Consider the following 26,068-nt stretch of genomic DNA (forward strand, 5'->3'; position numbering starts at 1 on the left):
ACAGGCCAGCAAAGGACAAAAGGTGGGTATTTTGAAGCAGGAGATCCTTGCTGGCCCATGCTGGGGCATCCACAGAGGGTGCAACAAGCCTTGAGGTTGGAACAGCTTTAGGGATAGTTTGGGCTTCACCTCCACCCCACCATGAGAGAAGTGTCGCTGTTGGGTCAGGGCACGACCCGTGTTCTGCTCTCTGCTCACCTTTCACCTGCACTTTGAACTCCTGCTTGTCATTCCTGGTCTGGCAGGTGTAGACAGCAGTGTCTGTGCTCTCAGCCAGGTTCACCACCAGGGTCCTGGACGCCCCCTCACTCTTGATCACACATTTCTTGCTCGCCTTGATTTCTGTCCCGTCCTTGAGCCACTTCACTGCAGCAGTTTCAGGCGTCACTGAGGTTGTCAGTGTGATACTCTCATGTTCTTGAACAATGAGGGGCTCTTTCTGGACAACTTTCTTTTCAAATTTAGCCTCTGGTTCTAGGAAAGACATTGAAACAGGAAAATTAAGAACTTAGCTAATCGAATCCTTAACGCAGCAATATTCTATTGCTCTCTCCTCCTGACTCAACGCCAGCTCATCCACAGCCTGCAATAATCCAGGGAATATGGGTGAAGATTTGTGGCTGGTATCATCTTCTGCTGAGTGGGAAGAAACAAAATGATCTCTCAGGTAACTCAGAGCTTCTGCTTAGAGGAGAAGCAGGGAAAGGAAATGCAAACATACGTATTTTATCTGCTGCCCACAACAAGCTTCTTTCTAAAAGTACAGTAACCTCTATAATTCATCCCTCTCACATCTTTGGAATTTTAAGTCAAGTTAATAAGGAATATTAATATGCTAAGCCTGAATTTATGGCCTGTTTTCTATTTGCTCCACTGGCAGGAGGGTTGGAACTAAAATGATCCTTGAGGTTCTTTCCAACCCAAACCGTTCTGTGATTCCAGCACCTTACTCTTGGCCTCTTCTCTATCTTGTACAACACTTTGCCACAAAACTTGGCGTTTTTGGGGCACACGCCAAAAAAAAAAAAAAAAAGTCCAGATTTCCCCCCTCTGCACTGCTAGATTGAAAATTAATGTGCCCTGTGGGTTCACTGACGTTGCTCCAGGGGAGATGGTGGCTGCACCACAGCTGCTGGGTAGGGAATATCCAGTTTTCCTCACAGGTTGGTGCTTAACACCACAAAGGGGGTACCCACCAGTTGGTTCCAGTTTGAATGTCATCTTCTGGCCCGCAGCCTCACAGATGTATTCCCCAGCATCCTTCTTCTCCAGCTGCTCTATAACCAGGCGCCGGGTTTTGCCCACGGTCTCTATTTTGAATTTTCTGGAGGAAACCAGAAGTTTTCCGTCCTTGAACCATTTCACTTCGGTTGCATCCTGTGCTACCTCGCACACGAGGGAGGCACTTTCTGTCAGCACAGCCTTCACCTCCTTCTGGACCTTTTCCTCGTTTATAAATGCAGGTTTGGGCTCTGGGCACAGAAAAAGAAGGAAATAATTGATTATTTATTGATTGAGGGACTAAAATGAGGTTGATCTTACAGACTTCTGTAGGCAGGTCTGGAAAATATTTAGGTTGTCACTCGCCAAAACCAATTGCTGTCACTAGGCAACATTAACCCTTCTGTGGGACTGAGTTGCCATGTGGAAACTGGGAATCAAGAGCCTAGGAATGGAAGGGACCAAAATATCCTTGACATCAACCCTGTGGTTGCAAGTCACCATGAAAAAAAATATTTAATTTAAATATTCCCAAAAACGTCTGTCCTGCATATCATCAAAACCTCCCAAATTCCATTTACTTGAGATCTAGGACAAAATAAATAACTCTGGGCTTCTGGAACAGACTCTTCATGGCCTCTTCCACTCCCAGAAACGTGACTGTCAAAGAGACAAAGGAAATATGATCTCTCTCCAGGGCTCAGGGGGGTCAGGATCACGGTTGGCAAGGTCCCTAAGGTTGTTACAAAATCAAAACGTCCTTTAACACCACATGCTTAAAGCAGTTTGGGCACCTTGTGAATCCTGTTCCAAAACACCAATTTCTTGGAATCTTTCACAGCAAAAGGGCATTTGTCACCTGGCAGAATTAGTAAGGCATCTCAAAAGGCTGAGATCTCAAGCACACAACAATCCGAATTCACCAGAAAAATAATTCTGGTGAATTTTCAGGATGTTTTCAACCCATCTTGAGACGTGCTGATGCTGAATATTCACATGGAAAAATCTATTCTAGCCTCTCAGTTTTCAGAAATGGGATTGGAAGTCTAATAAAAAGGATTTTTGAATGATTCTTTCCTTTCAAGGGGGTCAATGCACAAAGAATCACTCCCTGGCATCCCAGGCATGCAGGTTCATGAATATATGCTGAATATTACGTTAAATAATATGTTGATCATTATATTTATATCTGCAACTATTATTATGCAGCCCAATTAAAAATGAGATAGGTCTTTGTGCCATCTAAAGCCAAATATTCGCATTTCTACAAATCCAGGCAATAAGGTGCAGAACATCAGGTGAACCCTATGGGCTGCAACAAAACCCAGAGCACAGCAACCGAGTCAGGGTGGAATAGATATCACAGGTATTGCTTTATTGTCCTCTCCTGTCATTCAGAAAGGTATTTCTTACCTGTGACATCGATCCTGAAGGTGAGTTTCTGGCCAGCAGCCTCGCAGCTGTACTCCCCAGCATCCTTCTGCTCCACCTGACCCACCACCAGACGACGAGATTTGCCCTCGGACTCCACCTTGAACTTCTTGCTGGAGGTGATCAGCTTCCCATCCTTGTACCACTTCACCTCAGTCTTGTCCTGGGCCACCTCGCAGCTCAGAGTGGCATCTTCTGACAGTGCAGCTTTCACCTCTTTCTTCACTTTGTCCTTGTTTGTAAACACAACTTCTGGCTCTGAAAAGAGAGAGAAGTTCAGAGTTTCTCCAAAATAAGCTGTTGCCCAGTCCCCTTGTCATGGCTTACAGGCAACCCTGGAAAACAACCCCTGACTTGACAATGCACATCTAAAACTATTGGAAGAACACACAGACCATTTTGTGGTGGGGATTTTATGTGGTTTTAGTCTGTTTTGGTTTTCTGAAATCCAGAAGATCCTCTGAAAGGTTCACAGAAGCATTGTATGGCAGGGTCCAGCCAAGGCAGGACACATTTGAGTTGAAGTTGAGTGCAAAGTAACAAATTTTTAGAGGAAGGAGCTGTCCTGTGCTGCATCATAGCCCCATATAATTGATTTCTTTGGTTCTCAGTAGCTGCTTCTGCTGCTGCTTAGATCATTTTGTTAAGAGAGAAAGGTGCTAGACCAGGACTGACATGTCCAGGACAGTGTTATTACTTCTCAGCGCAACCTTGAGGAAAAACCTCAGCTCATCTTACATCCAGTAGGTGAAATTCTCTTGTTCTCCACAGGACACATGTGTCATACCACTCAGAAGTGCTTCAGGAAGTTCTGAGGGAGTTGTAAAGCTGAATCCATTCTACCTCTCTACAGCCCCAGCAGGGAGATGTGTCTGGATTGAGTCTCCAAGACACCTTCTTTCCCCAATTTGCCTTTTACCTGACACCTTAGAGGCTTCATATGTATCAAGCCCTGCTGCCATATTGTCCCTTCAGGCTGAAACGAGCCCTTCCAAGTGAAATAAAACAGTGCACACACCCAACCACTCTCCACCATGACCCTGCACTGAGAACAAGCTGTGGTGCAGGTTTATTGCCATTGCACCAACGTGTGAGGAAGAAGAGGTACAATCTACTTTTCCTGCAGTGATGTGTAGCTTCCAAGGACCCCTGTTTTAAGGATTTCTAAGCTTTGACATAGAATATATGAAGGTAACTGTATTTTTAACTTTTTGCCCCATTTCTACATCAGAGCTGGGCCATTCCAACGACGTTCGCCAAAAATTTGAAGCGTAACACGAAAATGTTTTTAAAAATAATATTGATTTTTCTAAATATTCTAGAAATAGGAATGATGGGGCTGAAGAGTCTTCTCGTACCTGTGACATCAATCTTGAAGGTGAGTTTCTGGCCAGCAGCCTCGCAGCTGTACTCCCCAGCATCCTTCTTCTCCACCTGACCCACCACCAGACGGCGAGATTTGCCCTCGGACTCCACCTTGAACTTCTTGCTGGAGGTGATCAGCTTCCCATCCTTGTACCACTTCACCTCAGTCTTGTCCTGGGCCACCTCACAGCTCAGAGTGGTGTCCTCCTTCAGCACTGCCTTCACCTCCCTTTGCACTTTGTCTCTGTGTTCAAACACGTCATCTGCAAGATTGGAAAGCAGGAAAAAAAAAGTAGGAAAAAGCCCATGAAAATGGAAGCTTCACCTCCAAGATCACGTGGTGTTGGGGTTTTGGTGAGACACCACCTGGTGCATCACAGTTTAAATAAATCAGCTGTGGAAAGAAAAAAGGCTGAAAGAGTCAGAGTCAAGCGAACGCTCGACGAAGCACTGGCAGGAACAATTTACTTCCAGGTATCACATTTTCCAGCTGCTGCTCATTTGGGCAGCAAGAAGAACTTCCATGCCTGATCTTAAGGCTGGTACCAGCTTTCCTGCAGGCCCTCTGGAGGGTGCCTCTCTCCAGGTCAAGCAGGATGGGCTCTCCTGGGAAAGCAGGGTGTGTTTTGTTCACTTGCAGGGAAGTCTGGGCTGCACAGTCACAGTAAATAGGACAAACTCCAGGCAGGATCCTTCATTTGCCAATGCCAACCCCCTGGCTGGGCCCAAGTGATATTTAGGAAAAAATCAATAATAATATGAAATAAATGCATAACAGGTGGAGTACCTTCACAGACATTTATATAGAGCTGTATCCTTATGGAACAGCATCACTTCCCAGACATATTCTACAGAGCACATGCTACTAATGGTACAAAATCACAGTCATAAAGTAATTCAGGTTAAGAGTGATCTCTGGAGGCCACCCAGTCCCACTTCCCCTCTCAGAGCAGATGAAATTACACCAAGCTCTGCACAGTCATGTCCCACTGAGTCCTGAGTATCTCCAGCAATGGAGACCCCACAACCTCAAGGCTCCTGTTCCAGAGCTTGGCCACCCTCATGGTGAAAATTTTTCCTAATATCTTTTCAGAACCTCCCATACAACTTCCAACTTGTATATTTTATCTTTCCTCCCATTACCCTGGATCTTTGAGAAGACACAGAGCTGTGGACTCCATATCCTCTTATTAAACAGATGCAGGCAGTAATTAAAGCTCCCTTTTGTTTTCTCTTCTCATCTCTAGGCTGAACAAATCCAGTTCTCTCAGCCTCTCCTCATATGACATGTGTTCCAGCCCCCTCATCATCTTGGTCTCCTCCAGTGGAGCTGGGCCAGGAGCATCTTGGATTTCCAGATGGAATGACTGCCAGATACTCCAATCAAACAGACACTGAATTAAGAACAGTAATTTGATTTTAGGCTTGGTTTTGATAAGTTCCAAGGACATAATTTTAGAAGCTGGACATGAGAAAGAACATTGGAGACAGGGATCCTAAGATGATACAGTAAATAAAGGAATAAAAAAAAAATCTCTGTAATAAACTTCTTTGGAACTACCAAACTTGCATGAATTATGAGAACTGATCCATGAAGAACAGATCAACAATTTATTCAATACTCAGTGTGGAACTTGCTACCTCCCCACTAAAATGCTCAGAATTTATATCTTACCCAGCAGAAGAACAGAAAAGAGAGGATTACTAAGGCCAGCAAAAAATATATATAATCCCCTGTATATATAAATCCTTTAAAAGACAGAGCACAAATAAGGAATGAAAAAAGGAGAACTCTGCTGGAAAGTGGTGTCTCTGGGGTTAGGAATTGACAGTGGTGCAAAAAGCGTGGGTTACAAGTTTCAGAGCACTTCCTGTGACACTTCTGAAGAGAACAAGCCAATGCTCCTGAAAAGTGCTGTCCTATGGGCCAATTTCTTCATTTTGGCTCTAACCCTCTCTAGGCAGATATTTTCCCCTTCATTATAAGCAATGGACGTTACACTTCCCATCCCTGGAAGTGTTCAAGGCCAGGTTGGATGGGGCTTGGAGCAATTTGGTCCAGTGAAAGGTGTCCCTGCCCATGGCAGGGGGTGGGATGAGATGATCTTGAAGGTCCCTTCCAACCCAAACCATTCTGGGATTCTATCACACAGAAGGAGGCTGAGTGAGGGACTCCTAGGCTCACATTTGTGCTCCATCCCAGGTAATTCTCTTCAGTGAGAGCTTTCAGTTGCTTGAATTTCCCTCAGGGTAATTTGTATTTTACACAAGCTCACGTTGGTATTTCTGCTCAGTTGCATCTTCAGCCAGGAACAAGGGGATAACAAAGATTATCTGGGGTTAAAGCAAGAGATCAGAATGGATCAGAAGATCCATTTTCTATTTCTAGTTCCATAGCATTCTTCCTTAGCAGTCTTGAAGGAGGACCTTGATGAATCCCATCATTTCTGCCTCTACAGTGACCAGCAAATCTCTCAGTGGCAAGAGGACCTTTTCTTCTCTACTTTCTGATATTTACCCATTTGCTAAATCTGAGAAATGGCCTCTCCTTGGAAGCAATGGGCAACAGTCACACACTGGAGACAAAATGCCTGTCCCTCTTTCCATGGTACCCAAGTACCTCAAAGCCTGTGATATGAAAAATGCTTTGAGGTACAACACTCTCCTTACCCCTGTTTACAGAAAAGATGTGAGATGCAGAGAAGTTTGGTGAGAGTGAGGTACCCACCACATCAACCTGCAGAGGATGGTGCTATTTCCAAAAAAAAAAAAGTGAACCCTCACAGTCACGAATATGACTCTTTCAGAAGCCCTAAAAGCAGGTCAATCTTTGGGTTTTAACCCAAAAGACCCATGAAACCTTCCATTATTGCTGTCAACATCTTTCCCCACTCGCTCAGCTGCACACAAACAATTACCAGGAGCACTTCAGTTCCTGTGAAGGAAAAAGGCCTCCTGGACCCAGATGAGAAGATCCTTCCATGGGAAGCTACAAAGAGCTTTTCCTTCAAACACTGTGAGAAGATCCTTTGCTAATTTCTGCCTTTCACACTTTGATTTATAATCTGCTGCAACTTTTTTAAGAGTTTCTTCTATCAAATGCATTCCTTGTTTGAAATAAAATGGCAACCTCAGTCTTACCCTGTACTGTTCCTACAACCTGCATAGAGCTAGAGGGAAAAAAAAAAAAAAAAAGGTCACATAACTGAGCCATGGAATAAGTATTACCACAGTTTTTCTGGTACGAGGGATAACGAGGCAGATTTGTCTCCAGTTTCCTTGCAGGGTTATCCCCCAGCAATGTATATCACAGAATGCAGACGTGGCAGAGCAAGCAGAGTGAAACCCAATAGTTTGTTCCTCAGCAAAGCCCACAGCTGGCAGTCACATGAGTCCCAGTGCTGTAACATCATGGGATACCTGGGAGCAGGCCAGCCCCAAACCACCTCCGGCGTGGAAGATACTTAAAATCACTCACAGCTAGGTCCAAAATAAAAGGTTCAGTGGTGTGATCAGGCCACCAGGCTGGGAAAAAGCAAACACTTCTAAAAAGACATGGTTAGATTCCTGTGTTGGGCGAATCTCACGAGAAAAAGGACACATCTTTGCACCAAATCCAATTGTGTTGCCCCACATCCCTGGGATGTGCTTTTAATCGATGTGCCTTTAATTGAATGCTTCTTTGAGGTTTTCCTGTGGTCCACAGTCAGGAAAGAAACATCTACAACAAATTTAGTTATTGTTCCCTTGAAACACTGTCAAGCAGGACAGAAGAAAGGAAGATGAGAAAGGAAGTACTGCGTGATTTTTTTTCCACAAAAATAACTGGCAGCAAGGACAGAAATGGGCGCACTGATGATTCACCAGCACACACAGACTTCTGAATATTGATCTGAACTGACACTTGAACCTCTCTGTGTGGTGCAATTCCACATGAAGTCACGTTGGCAAAACTCAGCAAAGCCACATCTCTTGTACAGATGTGACAGAAAAACTCTGTCCCAGCAGAGACAGAAACTACAAATTCTAAGAATGCAACTACAGACCCTTAAAGAGTGGAAGGATTGTGTTATGCTTGTCTTGTTCTTGTGTTCTTTTTCCTTATCACCCTTCCTGGTCAAAATCAGGGAAAAGACTACTCGGCCTTAGTGGGCTTTTTCCCAAAGCATCCAAACACATGCCCTTAATACTGATTTTTAAGAATAACCACTTAAGTTCTGCTGCAGACCCATACAGAGCAAGGCTTAAAGTTAACCTATGTCACTAGGAAACTTCACAGCTACAGCAAAAAAAAAAGGTGTAATAAGGCAATCCCTCACCTGCAACATGGATCCTGAAGGTGAGTTTCTGGCCAGCAGCCTCGCAGCTGTACTCCCCAGCATCCTTCTGCTCCACCTGACCCACCACCAGACGGCGAGATTTGCCCTCCGACTCCACCTTGAACTTCTTGCTGGAGGTGATCAGCTTCCCATCCTTGTACCACTTCACCTCAGTCTTGTCCTGGGCCACCTCGCAGCTCAGCGTGGCATCTTCTGATAGCACAGCTTTCACCTCTTTCTGCACCTTCTCCTTGTGGACAAAGGCATCTTCTGCCTCTAAAATAGGGAAACAATTTAAAAATATACATAAGATGTAAATAACTTGTGGCAAGAAGATATTACATGTATTTGATGTAGGTGCTCTGCAGGAACTTGGGTTTGGCAGCGCTGGGTTAACCACAGGACATGATGATCTGAAATGACTTTTCCAACTTAAATAATTCTTTGATTCTATAATAATTTCTTGTAAGTAACATAGCTTTGCAGTTCTTTTTATCACATAAAACCCTCAAAAAACAGTCCATGCAGTTATACCTCTCTGACTCATCTTCACGAACAGCTCGACCACCTCATTTTCAAATTCCTTGTAATGAAGACAAAGATAATATTCCTCCATTGTGTCTTTATGATATTCCTACTCCCCACGTTTGGAACGAGCCAAATACAGCACAACTACAAGTTGTCACCTCCACTATCACATTACTTACAGGATTTTAACAGGTATTTTAGATTAAGACTGGGTGTTGTTCAGAAAATATCGTGTAACCCAATCCCAAAAAAATTACAAACACACAGTTCTTAATATGGAAAAATACTTGACCTACATAGCATATAAAACTGGCCTACAAAAGTTGAAGTATACTTTTATTTCCTAAAAAAAAAATCTCTGATTTTTCAGCAAACAGGCCATAGGGAATCTTGTTTTAATACTCAACAAAAGATACAAGAATCAAGGGTTTAAAATCACTTTCTTCCATGGCACCACTTCGAAATTCCATCTCAACAAGTCCAGTTGGCATCAGAAGAATATCTTGTGTATTTACCAGTTAATTAGGTAGATAAGTGTCACCTTACTAAGTAGCACTGACTGAGAAATTGAATCTTTTATTAATTAATGATTGTTTTGCCTGGTTCTCCTTTAACCAAAAACTGATGTGGTCACCTTTAGCTTTTATATTAATGTACATTTGAGATGTGGAAGGAGAAATAGACCCTAAATAAATGAGCTGCTACATTTTTTCCCCACTGATTTTCCACAAGACATAACTGCACAAGAAGGGTAACATATTTCTGGTGGGCCCACTTGATGGACATCCCACAGCAAAGGCAACCTATGACTGTTTGGGTTCCCAGGTTTTTACTGGAGCACTGAAGTCCATGATTTTACTGAACAGAAGCACCAGCTCCACAGGAAATGCTGGATTAGCAAGTGGGTGGGTTTCCCAGTGCATTCCACCTGCAGTGCAAACGTGGAAAATAATTCATCCACCCAGACTGAGGTATTTGGGTCATCTGGTGAAGGTGACATTGAGAAAAAAATGTGTTGAGGGGCTGGAGTGCCAGGAGGGGTTGAGGGAGCTGGGGGGACTCAGTCTGGAGAAAAGAAGGCTCAGGGGGGACCTTCTGGCTCTGCAACTCCCTGACAGGAGGGGGGAGCTGGGTGGGGGTCGGACTCTGCTCCCAAGTAAGTAGCAACAGGATGAGATGAAATGGCCTCAAGCTGTGCCAGTGGAGGTTGAGATTGGATATTAGGGACAATTTCTTCACCCTGGAAAGGGTGGTCAGGCACTGGAAGGGGCTGCCCAGGGCAGTGGTGGAGTCACCATCCCTGGAGGTGTCCAAAGAAGGGCTGGACGTGGCACTCAGTGCTCCAGGCTGGGGGACAAGGTGGGGATTGTTCACAGGTAGGACTTGATGACCTTGGAGGTCTTTCCCAGCCTCAATGATTCTGTGACCTTAAAGGCTCGTGGTTCTCCCTGGCAGCCACGGTGAGCCCCTTCCATAACCTGTGTCCCTCCCTTCCTCTCCCAGTCACTCTCTGCAGCCTCCCAGGGCCATCCTTTACTCCTCCTTGCCGACTTTCTCCTCTTCATCCCATCTCATCACGTCTGTGTTCTGAGTGGCAGCAGCTGCCTGGGAGGGTGAGGAGAAGGGGTAAACTCAGGTCAAGATCCTACACTGCTGACTGTGTCACTACCCACCGTCCTGGAGCCACATCACAGCCTTGCTATGAACATTGCACAGCCCATGGAAAGAGAGATATCCTGCAGGGAGCAAACCAGAGCAGGAATCCGGCTTATAGGCTTTAAACTTGAGCTCCTCTGTTGATATTGGCTGTGGCAGGGGTGTAAGGAGGTGTCATTGCCATTTAGAAGGCACGTGGCCTATGCTGAGTGATGCAAAACTCTCAAAGGCACGTGGCAGCAGCATTTTGGTATCTAAAAGAGCTCAACCACACACCAGGGCTTGCATTCAAAACTGGTTTCAAAAATTATAAAGATTTAATGTCCATTTACGACCTGGATTTGGAATGTGCAGGGTGCACTAAATGAGTTACAGACCAGTCTGTGTCCATGGGTGCTATGTTTAAAGTGTCAACTTAGCAGGGAAGGAACATTCCTTCTCCATCTCACTTGTCCTCTTCACTCCTGAGCTTCAATATAAACCATTTTTATAGTGATTAGGAAATGGGACTAAAATGGTAATTTGCCTTATAAATTTATTTTAAACTTAAGCAAGTTTATTCAGATGACATTTCCAACCTCAGCCGAAACTGGTTAGGGAAGTTTCAGTAGAACTGAGGAAAACCATTTTCATTACATGGAGCTTTCTCCATTTTAAAATACGGATTTCTCTACATACCATGAATCTTGAAATAATAAGATTTCAGAATCAGCTCTTTTTCTACACGTCCAACCCAGTCCCAAGGTGTGCAGTACCCCGTTCTTTTTATGTTAATGCAAAAAAGCCACAGCTGCATCCCAAAACTCAACACTGAGGGTCTAACCTTCAACCTGCCCTTAAACAGGGCGGGCTTTCTGCTCCCAGTGGAGCCCTGAGGTACAGGAACCCTCTGAAAAGCTTTCCAAGTGCAAGGGTAACGGGATAAATTAAGACCCAGAAAGCCGCCGGACTTCGGGATAACGGAGTAAGAGACGGATTTCTGCCGCAAAAGATCCAACCACCCAGAGTACTCATAATCCCTCCTGACTTTCACACTGGATCGTTTTCCAGCCAGTGCTGGACCGGGATGTCATGTTACAGTTGTTCCCATGGGGAATACAGCAACGGTAGCCAGGCAATCTCTCCTCTTACGGCACAGGGGGAGGGTGTTGTGTTACCCTGCGCCGCCGGGAAGTCATCCGGTCTGAGAGGGCTGAAAACCTCTGGGTTCTGAGGCAGACAGCTAAGAACAGCCCTCAGAGACAGAAATTCCAGTGGAAAAGCACTAAATTCCTGTGTTTTCTATCTATACCTCTGCAGGAATTTATGAACCAGTTTAAACAGCTGATCGTGTATTTGGTTTATAGCAATTTTGCCCAGAGAAGCTGTGGCTGCCTCATCCCTGGAATTGTTCAAGGCTACGTTGGACAGGGCTTGGAGCAACCTGGGATAGTGGAAGGTGTCCCTACCCACGGCAGGGGGGGTTGGAACTAGGTTATCTTTAGGGTTCCTTCCAACCCAAACCATTCTAGATTTCTTTGATGATCTTTCCATCACTGTTCATGCTGAATTTTCTCTGGAAGGTGCCTCTCAATTCTATCCTTACTGTAACTCATCCTTCACTGAAACTGGCAGCTCTCTCAGGGAAAAGGATGAGCTACAGAATTCATGGCAAAGAGCCAAAGTGCCCCAGTCCACACCCTGGGTACCCCACAGAAGGTGGAGTCAACAGACTCCCAACACAGTTCCTCTTCTACACAGCTGATAAAATGCCAAACCCCTGCCAGACTCTGGTCCCAGGGGGTTTGGTGCTGTAAGAAAGCAGAGGAGAAAAATAGATTCACTGTTCTGATCAGCTCTGAGACTAGAATTGTAGTGTTAACGAAGAGGGATTTGGCTGTAAAGACAGTGGAGTGTTATTAATCTTAAAAAAAAATAAAAAAAATCACACTCTTTCTTATCATCCAATTCAGAAATAATCACTCAGAATGGTGCTGATTCCATGGCTGACTAGGGCCTGAAATAAAATTTACCAAAATATACTGAGACCAAAGAAATCCTAGAATCATTTAGGCATGGAAGATCATCAAATCCAACCATTAACACTGTGCTGGCAGGTCCATCACTAAACCATGTCCCCAAGGGCCACATCTACAGGGCTTTTAAATCCCTCCAGGGGTGGTGACCCCACCACTGCCCTGGGCAACCTGTTCCAATACCTGACAACCCTTTTGGTGAAGTATTTTTCCCTAATATCCAATCTAAACCTCCCCTGGAGCAACTTAAAGCCATTTGCTCTTGTCCTCTCACTTGCAATAAAAGAGGAAAGAGTGACTTTCATAGAAGAATATCCATAACAGGAGGAGAAATACCAGCAATGCTGATCAGATTGGAAGAGGTCCTTTAACACAGTGCCTGCTGATGAAAAGTCTCTTCATCTCAGCCTGAGGACACACACAGGGAGCTGAGGAGCTGATATCAGGATACAGCATCAAAGAATCACAGAATCCTTAGGGTTGGAAGAGATCTCTGGAGACCATCCAGTCCAACCCCCTTGCCAAGGCAGTGTCACCTGGAGCAGGTGACACAGGAACATGTCCAGGTGGGTTTGGAATGTTCTCAGGGAAGGAAACTCCACACTCTCCCCTGGGGAGCTGATCCAGTGCTCTGCCCCTCTCAATGCAAAGAATTTCTTCCTCAAGTGGAAGTGAAACTTCCTGTGTTTTAGTTAATGGCCACTGCTCCTCCTCCTGTTGCTGGGCACCACCAAAAAGACTGGCACCATCCTCTTGGCACCCACCTTGAGGATATTTATCTGCATTAATGAGATCCCCTCTCAGTCTTCTCCAGACTAACCAGGCCCAGCTCTCGCAGTCTCTCCTCACAGGAGAGATGCTCCAGACCCCTCATCATCTTTGTGCCCCCCACTGGACCCTCTCCAGTAGCTCCTTGTCATTCTTGTACTAAGGACCCCAGAACTACTGGTACCTACAGGTAAACTCTTGATCTGCCCAGTCCTTCACTCAGTTTCAAAGAAAATTCAATTAAATAAAAAACAAAATATGTCTCCCACCTGTGACATCGATCCTGAAGGTGAGTTTCTGGCCAGCAGCCTCGCAGCTGTACTCCCCAGCATCCTTCTGCTCCACCTGACCCACCACCAGACAGCGAGATTTGCCCTCGGACTCCACCTTGAACTTCTTGCTGGAGGTGATCAGCTTCCCATCCTTGTACCACTTCACCTCAGTCTTGTCCTGGGCCACCTCACAGCTCAGCGTGGCATCTTCTGAGAGTGCAGCTTTCACCTCCTTCTTCACTTTGTCCTTGTTTGTAAACACAACTTCTGGCTCTGTCAGAAAACCACAGCAGTCACACACAGCTTTTTGCAGTTGTCTTCTCCAGAGCTTAATCAAGTTCCTCCTCTTCCACTACACTTGTCTCTTACAGGTATCACAGAATTACAGGCTGTGCTGAGTTGGAAGGGACCCACAAGGACCATTGAATTCAACCCTCAACCCTGAACAGGTCCATCCCCAGGAGTCCCTCCCTGTGTCCCAGAGGATCATCCAAACCCTCCTGGAGCTCTGGCAGCCTTGGGGCTGTGCCCACTGCCCTGGGGAGCCTGGTCAGTGCCCAACCAGCCTCTGGGGGAAGAACCTTATCCTGAGATCCAACCTGACACAGCTCCAGCCATTCCCTGGCTGCTGTCCCTGGTCCCCACAGGGCAGAGCTCAGTCCCTTCCCCTTCTCTGCCCCTCCCCAGGACATTGGAACTGCAGTGAGGTCTCCCCTCAGTCTGCTCTTCTCCAGCTGGACACACCAAGTGCCCTCAGTGTCCTCACACGGCCCCTCAAGGCCCTTCCCCATCTCCATAACGTCCCATTAGTACAAGAAAGCACCTTCATCTGTATTTTGCTAAGAGATGAATAGATATAGGAATTTTATGGGAATTCTGATGTAGTGTTAAAACCTCACAGTTTTAGCACAAATTTGAACCTGGATCTTAGAGCACCATCAGGCACTGCCTGAAACCTTCTCCCTCTTTTCCTATGTCTCTCCAAGATTCCAGTGAATAGCCCTTGTATCCTCATATCCAGGCACCGTTGCTCTTTTTCTGCCTATTTGGGTCATTCAAATTCAGTCATTCTCCAACTAATCACAAAATGGTTCAGGTTGGAAGGGACTTTAAAGTTCACCTCATTCCAACCCCCCTGCCATGGGCAAGGACACCTTCCACTAGGTGTGGAAGCAACCAGGTTCCTCCAAAGCCCCATCCAACCTGGCTTTGAACACTTCCAGGGATGTGATCTAAACAGAGCTCTTCAAGCACCTCCCCCCTTCCCTTTTACTTATCCCTGCACCTCTGCTATGGCCTCACACTGTGCCTCTGTGGGAGTTTTTCTGCAGAGCCAATTGTGAGAGAAGGAATTTCCATCCCTGCCCAGCATTTCTTCGTGATCACAACTGGTCATGGACGCAGAACTGTGTGTATTGTCATTAAATCTGGCTGAAAAATCAGCCCTCTGGCTGAGATATTTCACCCCAGAGAGACCCATGAGATGATCCTCTGAACCTAAGATCTGACTCAGAATGGAACATTCCCTTATCTTTGGCACTTCCAGCGTTTCCTCACCTCTGACTTTGACTTGGAATGTTATTCTGTCATCCTTCACCTCGCAGGTGTAGCTCCCTTGGTCTTGCTGCGTCACCTTCTTGACGATGAGCTTTCGTTGTGTCCCCTGGGACACCACTGTTGTCCTCTGGTCCTGCTTCACCTCGGTGTGATCCCTCTTCCACACCACAGCTCCGCTGGCAGCTGACACCTCACACACCAGCTCCAGGGTTTCAGAAGGACTGACTGATACTTCTGGAGTCGTCTTGGGCTTGTTGACAAAAGTAACAGCTTCATCTGGAGCGAAAAACAGAAAGCAGTTCGTGCCTTGGTTCAGGTTTATCAGCAAAAAGGGAGGACACAGAAATCACTGATCATTATTTCATCATCACACACACAAATGTTGGTGCCTGACTCCCTAACAGATGGTGCAAACTCATTCTCTGATCTTCAGATAATTGCTCTCTGCTACACTGCAATCCCATTCATCTCCCCTACATCCTCATGGATCTTTTAAATCAAGTCCAGATGCCCTCCAGCTGCTGGCACTTTATTCACCACCCCTTGTTTCTGATTTTAAGCAAAGTCTTAGGGATATATTGATGCCTGAATACAGAAACAGCTTTGGAAAGACTTGAAAAGACTTAAAAACACTTAAGACTTAAAAAGTCTCAGAAAATCTAGTTAGAAGTGATGAGCAGACTTTTTTAAATGTTTCTGAGACCATTCCAGCTCCCTGATCACAATATCAGCCCCCTGGATTAATTCTTCCCCAGACCAGGGTATATATGGGATAATTTAGTTGATAAAATATTCTTCACCTTCATTTAGGATGGAGCTCTGAGCAACCTGGTTTAATGGAATGTGTCCCTGCCCACAGCAGAGGGGTTGGAACGAGATAATCTTTAAAGTCCCTTCCAACCCGAACCATTCTATGATTTTATGAATAGAGAAGTCAAGAATCTCATATGTTTTTGTGGGAATTGATGTTCCCAGCAGAGAACTCAGAACTGCCCACACAGCTCAAGTAGTTGAGGTTCCTGCATTGATGCCTCAGCTCAAACCCTGCTGATGGCACAGGTATGAGCTGTGCAAACACACCCACAGAGAACATGTGTCACAAAGGCACCAAAAACACATCATTTTTAGCAACTCAGGTTTGCATCAAGTGTATTTGCAAAAGTAAAAGAGAAGGCATCAAAGTGGAGACAGCATCTTGATGTGAAATGTGAGCAAACCTATTCTACACACCCCGTCCCTAAGATAACAAGGAATATTTGATGGGCATGTCAGGGATTTCATACCCTTCATTCCACCAGGGCAGCTCTTGCCTCAAGAGCAAGCTGAGGGCTGCCAGCTCGAGCCAGCCTTAGCTCAGTATTGCATTTCTTTTAGCAGCAACTGTTGCCTTCAGTCACTGAGTATCCCAAGGACAATTGCCATGCCAGGCAAGTATTTCACTGAAAATCGTAATTATCAAGACAAGGGATGATGGCTTCAGACTGACAGGGGGCAGGTTTAGATTTAAACTGAAAGAGGGTAGATTTAGGTTAGATGTTAGGCAGAAATTCTTCCCTGTGAGGGTGGGGAGGCCCCTCCCTGGCACAGGTTGCCCAGAGAAGCTGTGGCTGCCCCATCCTTGGAAGTGTCCAAGGCCAGGTTGGATGGGGCTTGGAGCAACCTGGGCTAGTGGAAGGTGTCCCTGCCCATGGCAGGGGGTAAAACTGGATGATCTTTAAGGTCCCTTCCAACCCAAACCATTCTGGGAGTCTATGACTGAGGTGATCCCAATTTTCTTTGCCTGAGATTCACCATAATCATCAAAATGTAGGTACCCAGCTCAGGTAATCCTGCAGGCTTCCTCTGTACCTGATGTTCAGACTGAGGCAGCTCCAGAAATCCACCTTAGGATGCTCTAATCAGACAGCATAAATCAATTTATACAAATTGCCTTTAGCAGAGCCTGGTTGGCTCCTTTAGGTCACTTTATCAATGGGTAAAGTCAGGAACTGGGAATTACACTCTGAGTGAATTTCCATCATGTTGGATCCTCAGCCAAAAAGAACTGGAGGTGAGATGCAGAGTCAATACCTGAGCAAACACCAACTGTGAACTGGAAGCAATCCCTCTGGCTCAGTAAATCCTGCAGCAATCCCTCAAGACAAGTGCTGTCCTAAATTAACTGGCTTTGCTGAGTTTTTAGCATCACAGTAACCTGGACGTGCTGCTACAGGTCACAAGTACTCAGTTGATGCTTCTCTAAAATTTCATTGTGCTTGCAATGCAGACATGCCACGAGAAGCTTTCACTTCACTTAGGACCAGGTTAAAAATTAGGCTCCAGGCATAATAAGCCAGAAAACCACTTTTAGAAGAAAGGTTCCCACCAGGCTACGCAAATTGATTCAAGCTGGATTTCACAGATATTGAATTTCACGGATGAATTCCTGTGTCATTTCATACCCCTGGCTCCATCCTGCTCTGGAATGCAGTGGTGACAAGCATTTCTCTTCTGGGCCTGACCTGACAACCACGTGCTTTCTGTGATGGGCACGTGACACGGACTAACAGCTTCACTCGCAGTACCACAGGGAGATCACAGTGTCCTCTGGGAGCAGCAGGGGATGCTTCCCTCTCAAAAGCAGGAGTTCAACTTGTCAAAGGAGGACAGAGTAAGATTTTGGACCTCCTGTCTGAGGTGGCCCTAAGGTGAGGCTCGTGCTGAGCTAAAAGGATAAAGACTCCCAGCTGCTGAGCCAGGGGAGTTGTGACTCCAGCCCTACTTAAGGCTTGTGTTGACTTTAAAATATCACATCATTTTTGTATTACTGTGGATCTGCATAAGGACCACGACAAGAGTCAGAGCCTCTGAAAACAGTGGTGTGCAGCCTTGACCCCAAAAATCCATCAATTTACAAGGAAGGACAAGTAAAATGACCAAAACTTTGAATTTCTCACGCAGACTCCGATCCCACACTTGCATCACGAACCTACCTGAGACTTTTAAATCAAAAACAAGGCTGTCATCTCCAATTTTGCACGTGTAAGTTCCTTCATCTTCCTTTGTCACAGCCGAAGCCACGAGCTTGTGCAGCTTTCCTTTGTCCTCCAGGGTGAATTTCTTGCTGGCTGTGATTTCTTTCCCATCTTTGTACCACTTCACCATGACATTGGCCTCGGAGGTCTCAGAAACAAATTCAGCCTGTTTTCCAGTGATGGCCTTGACAAGTCCTCCACTTTTCTCTTTGTTTATGAAGTTTGCAAGTGCTGAAACAAAATAACAGACACAGAGCTCTGGTAAAGAAATGTGTGCACACCAATAAATAAGAACATTTACATCTACATTAGGTATTCATTTATCCTAAGTCCAAACTGCATGTTTCATTATGGATCTAATTACTAGATTCCAATGCAGGAGCAGCCAAATTTCCAATCACATTCCTGATTATCATGTGTCCAAAAAAACCAGAGCACATCTCCAACACAGGAGGAGAGGAAGCCCCAGGCAATAGGGCTTAAAGGTAATATCTGAGAGAGGTGAGGAGAGAAATAAAAGAAACTGGAGGGAAAGCCATGAAAGTTATTCATTGCACTGTAACCACCTGGCAAATAAATCAGCTCTAGAAGAGGTTAAAATGTAGTCTAGACAAAATAAATTACATTAAATTAAAAATATATCTAGATATGTCACAGGATTGAAACGAAAAGAAATTTATTCCTGGAAATTAACTGAAGCATAGAAAATAAACAATAATTCTGGCATCATATTAATGTATAGTGAAATAATTGAGTCACCAATTGCCTCAAAGCAAAAGATTCCAAACCCCACCGATATCCAAGCTAAAAATGCGACCCTGAAACCACAGTTCCATCTTACTTTGGATAATGGGTTTAATTTTCAAACATCTTTTTAACATTTTATTTTAAAAGAACCCACACAACTGAGTCACTTTTTTGAGACTGTGCAGTCAAAGCTACTGAAATCAAAGCCTTGGTTAGGTAATTGTTTTCTTGGTAGGGGAAAAGAGGCAAAAGGGGGAGAAAGAGGGGGGAAGAGGGGGGTAGCCTGTGCAGTCAGGGGTCTCTCTAGTTCTGGTCCTCAGGGCACTCAGTTCAGTCACCAGCTTCTGGCAGGGACAGGAACCTACATTTGGCCTCCCCAGGTCCCCACCAGTCCTGTTTGTCTGGGGTTTGCCAAGTCTGCTTGTTAAAAGCAATATCTACGGGCAAAGAAGCACTTAAACCAGGGAAAAAAACTGTTTTCTTTTATTGCTTTTTCCTTGGGGCCTCTGTTTCCAACTCGTTTCTCCAACTGCTCATAAGAGCGGAGCTTTCCCTTCAGCGAGAAAACATCCCAGTCCTTCCTCTACCCAAACACCCACGAAATCTGCAGGGACCAAACACTGCTGAGACCTCTCCTCCTTCACCAGAAGTGCCAGAACTCAGTCCACAGGTTAAAATTTTGAGGGGGGCGAGGAGGGGAGAGATGGGTCCATTCATGCACCTTTCCCTTCCTCGGAAAACCGGAGTGAAAAATACCACCCCAGCAGCCCGAGGGAGCCGTCTCAGGTGTCCCATTCCATGTCAGGAGGTCATGTGTCAGGGGATGCCTGGCACGTGGAGCCTCGTGGCAGTGGAGGGGCTCCAGTGATAAATGGCAAGCGCATTTTGGGGCTGGTTTTTGGGCAGGAGGCCCAGCCGGTGACACCGCGGCCGTGGCTCGGCACAGTGGCCCCTGGGCAGCCACGTGATGCCCACGTGTGGCAGATACAGCTGAGCTGCTCCTCAAGGGATTCACCAGCTCCCTGGGACAGATAAAAGGTGGTGATGATGGAAAATAAAACACTGGCCCAGCGTTTGTGACCCTCAGCCTACGAGGGCGGGAGGTACCAAAGGGGATTCTCCAGGAATCAAGCTGTAAACTGCAGATATTCAAGTTACAGTTACAGCTTGACAACAGAGATTTTAAAACAATGACAGTGATTACTCATTTGATAGTCACATAACAGCGCAGAGCACGTGGAAACATCCATCAACTAATTCAATTAAAGCTGTGGGTAGGGCTGTCAGCATGAAAAGCAGTGCTAAAGAGGCAGAGAGACAGAGAAGAAAACCAAAATTGAGAGCAGGTGCCAAGTGTAGACTGAAATTACTCTTTATATAGATTTAGTCACATGTCTAGATTATTTTTTCCTCTCTCCTGAGTTTGCTCTTTGAGAATAACCAAGCAAGTTGTCAAATGTTAAAAAAAAAAACAAACACATTACTCTGGGGGTTTGTTACTTCTACAGAGACCAAGGAGGGTGACGTGACAACAAAACATGATGATGAAGCACCTCAAATTCACTCCATGTAGAAACAGTGTGATCATTGCTGGGAAGAAGGTGAGGAGTGAGTTATGGGACAGAACATGGAAATGAAATGGCTTTACAGAGTGAACTTGGCAGCAATGCAAAATATCTGCTGAACTCACCCCAAATGATATTTAGACTGTCCTGGAGTCAGACTGCACACTCTGAACCTCAAATATCTTAATGACCCCTATGAGGAACAGTCTGGGGATACACTGGGGCTTTTTAGCCCAAATGTGGTCCCTTCTAAGGCAGAGCAAACTCTGCTATAAACAAGTTCATAAAAGCTTGAAAGCAGCTGTAAACCAGTGCTGGTTCAAATCTAACAAGCAAGAAACATCAAAATGAAATTCCCTTTTGCTGTTTCATCTGTACAGCCTTCCATCTGAGCACCTGGAAACAGGAATGAGCCGAGCCACCCAGTGTGCCCTGGAAAGGCCTGTTTTTATCCACCAGAGTATTGAGAGAAAACAAACAAAAAATCATCAAATAATAATAAAATTTAAAAAAAAAAATCCCACAATGCCAAGATGATCTGATTAAAGTCCTTCAGAACTTTAATCAGAGCTGAACTCTGTCTTCTGATGTCACACAGCAAGTGTAGGGCAGACATAGGATCCTGCATGTCCTGTCCTGCCCCTGAGGCTGAATCCCTTCATCACAGCAGCACTTCTTCCCCACCCAACACTCGACTTCCTAAAACAACACTAAGTTCCCATGAATATCGAGATGCCAGTTGGAGTGAAAACACAGCTCTTAGCACTAAATCAGTGCTGTATCTTGTGTTCAATCCCCAGTAATTCTGCTCTGGAACCACGGACACTGTCCAGGCTGGATGTGGATGGGGAATTCCCACAACTCCCTCTGGAGCTTTTTCTTTGCATCCCTTGATACCTCCATTAGTTTAGGGCAGGGACAGGCCATTAAGCAGCCCAGGCACTCACATACCTTTCACTGAAAGCTGAAAGAGCATTTTATCCCCTTCACAGGTGCACTCATAAACTCCGGCATCCTCTTCACAAGTGCTGCGGATTTTCAGGATGTGCCTCTTCCCCACAGTCTGAAGCTCATATTTTTCACTGGCCTTGAGCTCCTTCCCATCTTTCAACCACTTCACTGTGGCCTCTGCGTCTGAAAGCTCAGCCTGCAGTTTGGCTTCCTCCCTCAGCCGAGCAGAGACCTTTTCTACCTCTTTGCTCTTGTTGGTAAATCTCACTGCGGCACCTGCCAGGGCAAAAGTTGTTATTTCAGCTTATATTGAGATAATTTTTCCCTGCTACGAGTTTCCTTAGACTGTGAAATCTCTAAAAGTATTAAATCCTGTTCCTGCCCTCTCACTCATGTCAATGCTGAGCATTTTTTTCCAGTTCAGAGGACTTGACGTGTTTTTATTAACTGAACCAGTAAGAAATAAAAACCCAAACCATGTTTTTCTAGTGATTAATAATACTCCCAACAAGCTTCTGCAGAGATTTTCACCTAAAGCCAAACACATCCTTCCAGAATCAATGTCTATTCATCATGTTTTGCCAGGCAATGTGGGTAGATACAGATGTTACTGTCATTTCATAAAGGAAGCACCCAACTCTGGTTCTTAAATGATTTACACAATATTAAGTTGTGCATCCTATACACAGTGAACTAAAAGACCTCCAAGAAAAAGCTTTGTTAGTAATTAATGCTCCTTTGCTTTTGAAAGGCTACTAGTCAGAAAGTCCAGGTGAACCTGGAGTTGAAATTTCCACTTTAGGGTGACTCAGTGATAGATTTGGTGACAGAATCCGTTGACTGATGGTTGTGAACGACAGAAATTTGTGAGCAGTCTAGTCCTGATACCACCAGCTGGCTAGATGGACTCACTCTGAACTCTGAATGACGATGGTGATGTCATTCCCAGCACCCACATTAGTTCACATGATGCAATTTCAGGTATTTCCCACAGCCCAGCCCCAGTTCTAATCATCGAGTCACAGCAACAGCCCCATGCCTGGAAGAACAAAGGAAAACAAATACCTTTCACTCTCATCTTGGTGCTGGTCTCAACATCACTGGCAACAAATTTCACTTCTGCTCCATCATCCTTCTTGGTGACGTTCTTTATGGTGAGGGTGTGAGTGGTTTGGGTTCTCTTGATGATGCAGGTCTCACTTTCCTGTAAGACTTTACCGTTGAGGTACCAGGTGCCGGAACACGTCTTGGTGAGGTCGACAGTAAACAGGGCATCCCCTCCAGGTACAGCCTCAGCTGTTGTCAGGGGGCTTTTCACAGCCAGCACTGGTTCTAGGGAGGAACAACACCACACATCTCTGAGAACAAGACACAAGACAGTCCTGCTGGAGGACAGTTCATCCTAAGAAGAAAGTTCTCAGGGTAAAAAAGACACCAGAATAAAATCATGCAGTCTTATATAGAAGGCAATTAATGCTCGGTCTGTAGGATTTGTTTCCTACAGTTTCAAGTTCTTGACCTCTGGATTAGGGTAAATCCTGTTTTTTCAGGGGGAAGAAAAGGCATATTTTGCTGATTTTTTTTATCCCCTAAGATATACAAAGGCATAAGCCTGAAACACCCGGGTTTCCCTATAAGAGTGTTATTAATTTAATAACCAGTACAATTCTTAGATTTCAGAAGGATCCTAAGGAATCACTCCTAGATATTCCTACTAGTCACTTGTAGATATTCTAGGAATATCTACATTCTAGGAATGTCTAGGAATATCTACAATTCTAGGCATTTTCAGGCAGCAAGGGAGGGAAAGGGTGACACAATAACAAGACACAGCATAATCGAGGTCTTCCAAATCTTGTCTAGTGCAGTGAATCAAAGGAAGAAACACACTGGCACCCTAGAAATAAAGTAAACCCCCAATATTTCTCCCAGTAACTCCCAGATTAAAGAGACACTGGCTAGAACTTGGTCTTCATGATGGTATCATCACCCATAAATATTCTCTAGGTGCAAGATGGACATATCACACATATACTGAAAATTATATCATAAGTCCACCTCAAGTTTTACTCTCATACCAAGCCTAGAAGAAGACTTAAAAGGTTTAGGGTTCATTGCAGAGAGCTCTGCCTCTCACACAGCTGAGATATTGGAATATAAGCACACTCACAGCTCTTCCACAGAAACCCAATTTCCACCCAACTTTGGTGGCGGTCAGGGGTTGACATGAAGTAGGAGAACCAGCAGTGAAGGGGGGAAAAAAGGTTTTTCTGTGCCATTGCTCCATCCTCAAAGTCATGGGAGACCTTTTCAAAGCACCCACACGTCCGATCGCCCCAGACCGGGTTTCGTGCTCACCAAGGTGGATGCTCCCGGGGAATTCCAGGTAGGGGCTCTGTCCATAGGTGTTGACTGCAGACACTCTGAACTGATAATCAGCCTCTTCTGCCAAGTTGCTCACGGTGAGCTCTGGGACAGGGACGTGGGACTCGTGGCACCTCACCCAGGTGAAGCCAGTGAGTTTCTTGCGTTCCACGATGTATCCGTCGACTGGAATGGGACGGTCCATCTTGGGAGGGGACCATGCCAGGGTCACTGAGGTTTCTGTTTTATTTTTCACCACAGGGTCGGCTGGGGGTTGGGTGGGAGGTTTTTTGGGCACTGCACAAGGAAAAAAAAAAATAAATAAATAAAATTAGAGGAAGAAGTTTACGTCGGAGTGGAAAAGCCACTGTGCGTCGCCCAGAAAGCTCACGCTGGACTAAAAGTTACTCTTGCTTAATAAAACTCCCTAAAACGTTGATGTGAGATGGAAAAGCGAGGGAACGGATAGAAGATGCTTTTGGGGTGCATTACACATAAAGCATAGAACCATTATGGCTGGAAGAGACCTCTGAAATCGTCGAGTCCAACCTTTAACGTACAACATTCTCACCTCCACGGAAACGTGTGGTTTCTACACAATATTAAAATTGTCAACACAGACAATCTTCAACAAACATTTTGTAGACTTAAGTCTTCAGTGCTAGATACAGACCCACCCTGCTGCCTACACAGCTCCTGAGGAAAGCAGACTAACACTCAGCTCTTCATTTTCGCTCAGAAGATGGGTAAAACCACCACCAAAGGCTGTTCAAACCTCTTGGAATTATGGACATTTCAGATGCCTGTTACACAGGCTTGGATGTTCTCTGCAGCCTCTTCCTTGTGGGAGTTTGTTCTCTGTCCTGATTCTGTATTTTATGTTATCCCCACTCAGAAGATCTGTTGTAACTTTGTGTTAATTACAGCTAATTGATAGTATCATTGGGGATCTCTGTTCTACTAATTTATGCAGAATTAGATTTTGAGAATTAACTTCAAAAGGAAATGACATAAGGACAGTGTCCCCACTGTGAGACCCTATAATTGCAGAGATGCGATTATTTTATGGTACCTGAGGCCACAAATTTCTCCCTGCAGGTATTTGCATAATGAATATTTATGTTCAGCCTTCTCATTCCTCTTGAATCCTTTGGAGAAGACTCAAGTCCCATCAGGGTTATTCACTACGTGCTGCCACTGATATCATCAGAAACTGGGAATTATCTGATACACTCTAGTTACACCTCTACTGACATGGCAAAGGATTAATTTCATTTAATTCTGGCTATTTGAAAGGTGTCTGGGTTAAGTCAGCCAACCAGGCTCCAGTTGTAATCCCATGGAGAACAGCACTCTCGGGAGCAACCCATCCCAGCTCAAAGAAGGTGTGGGAGATGGGTGAAACAATCCCACACTGCACATCCTCAGCTATTCACAGCTGTGGAGGGAGCCTGTAGGATGAGCCTAAACTAAAATCTGAGCTCTGGGACAACTGATCTTCTTCCTGCCTCAGTTTACCCACCTTTAAAACGGGTATAGTAACAACACAGGACACTGAGCAAATGATATACAAACATTGCCTGTGTGTTATAAATGCTGTTTGAACAGCCAACACCAGTTTTCTCCAGCTAATTTGAAGAAGACACGAGCACAGTACACAGGATTCTCCAAGCAGATGGTCAGAGATGTTACATAAATAGACACAGAAGTGTTTTGGGGTGCACAGTTACCAGCCTGTCAGTAACTCTGGTCACAGCTAGATGTCAAAGGTCCCACTAGGGTAACATTAAGCTGAGTATTAAGCCCTGGAATGAGATCTCTTGACCTTACCATCAGAAATGGTCATGTAATATTTTCCTCAGCGATACCTCTTTGTGGGAAGGCAGCTTCCTACCTTTTTCCTGTTCCATCAAATCAACACTTTCTCCGTAACTGAAACAGCAGTGCCTGAAATCAAACTGAACTTTGTTGTTCCCATTGAATTGGTTGGATGTCACAGCTTTCCAAACACCTTAGAAACTGTCACAAAGACAAATTTGACACTTAGGAATTTTTTTCTCATTTTAGTTCCTTGGCATCGGAATGTGCCAGCCAAGTTTAGATAACACAGCAGTTATTAATCTTTAAATCAAAGATTCTGTTTTGCCACTGACTGATTGCAGTCAGTGGCAGCGGGGAGAAAAAAAAGCATCATTCTTCCCAAATTATTACTAGAACAGATGCAGTGCCATCAAAATAAGGCTAAACAAAATTAGACAACTTCACCAAAATCTCATTTCAGACCCAATCTCAACT

At 45.0% G+C, this 26,068-nt stretch overlaps 1 protein-coding gene across 1 annotated transcript in view; it reads right to left on the reverse strand.

Moving 5' to 3' along the window:
* Window positions 1–26,068, reverse strand: part of OBSCN (obscurin, cytoskeletal calmodulin and titin-interacting RhoGEF) — a 173,325-nt gene that overhangs the window by 136,364 nt on the left and 10,893 nt on the right. Inside the window, 11 exon segments of the mRNA XM_039382410.1 lie at window positions 199–474; window positions 1,197–1,472; window positions 2,635–2,824; window positions 4,201–4,280; window positions 8,337–8,612; window positions 13,573–13,848; window positions 15,133–15,408; window positions 18,105–18,377; window positions 21,410–21,685; window positions 22,475–22,741; window positions 23,768–24,070. Coding sequence (XP_039238344.1) covers window positions 199–474; window positions 1,197–1,472; window positions 2,635–2,824; window positions 4,201–4,280; window positions 8,337–8,612; window positions 13,573–13,848; window positions 15,133–15,408; window positions 18,105–18,377; window positions 21,410–21,685; window positions 22,475–22,741; window positions 23,768–24,070 — 2,769 coding nt within the window.

Source organism: Pipra filicauda, unplaced genomic scaffold, assembly GCF_003945595.2.
Source record: "Pipra filicauda isolate LSUMZ 115617 unplaced genomic scaffold, ASM394559v2 scaffold269_size1075953_pilon, whole genome shotgun sequence".
Taxonomy (NCBI): Eukaryota; Metazoa; Chordata; class Aves; order Passeriformes; family Pipridae; genus Pipra; species Pipra filicauda.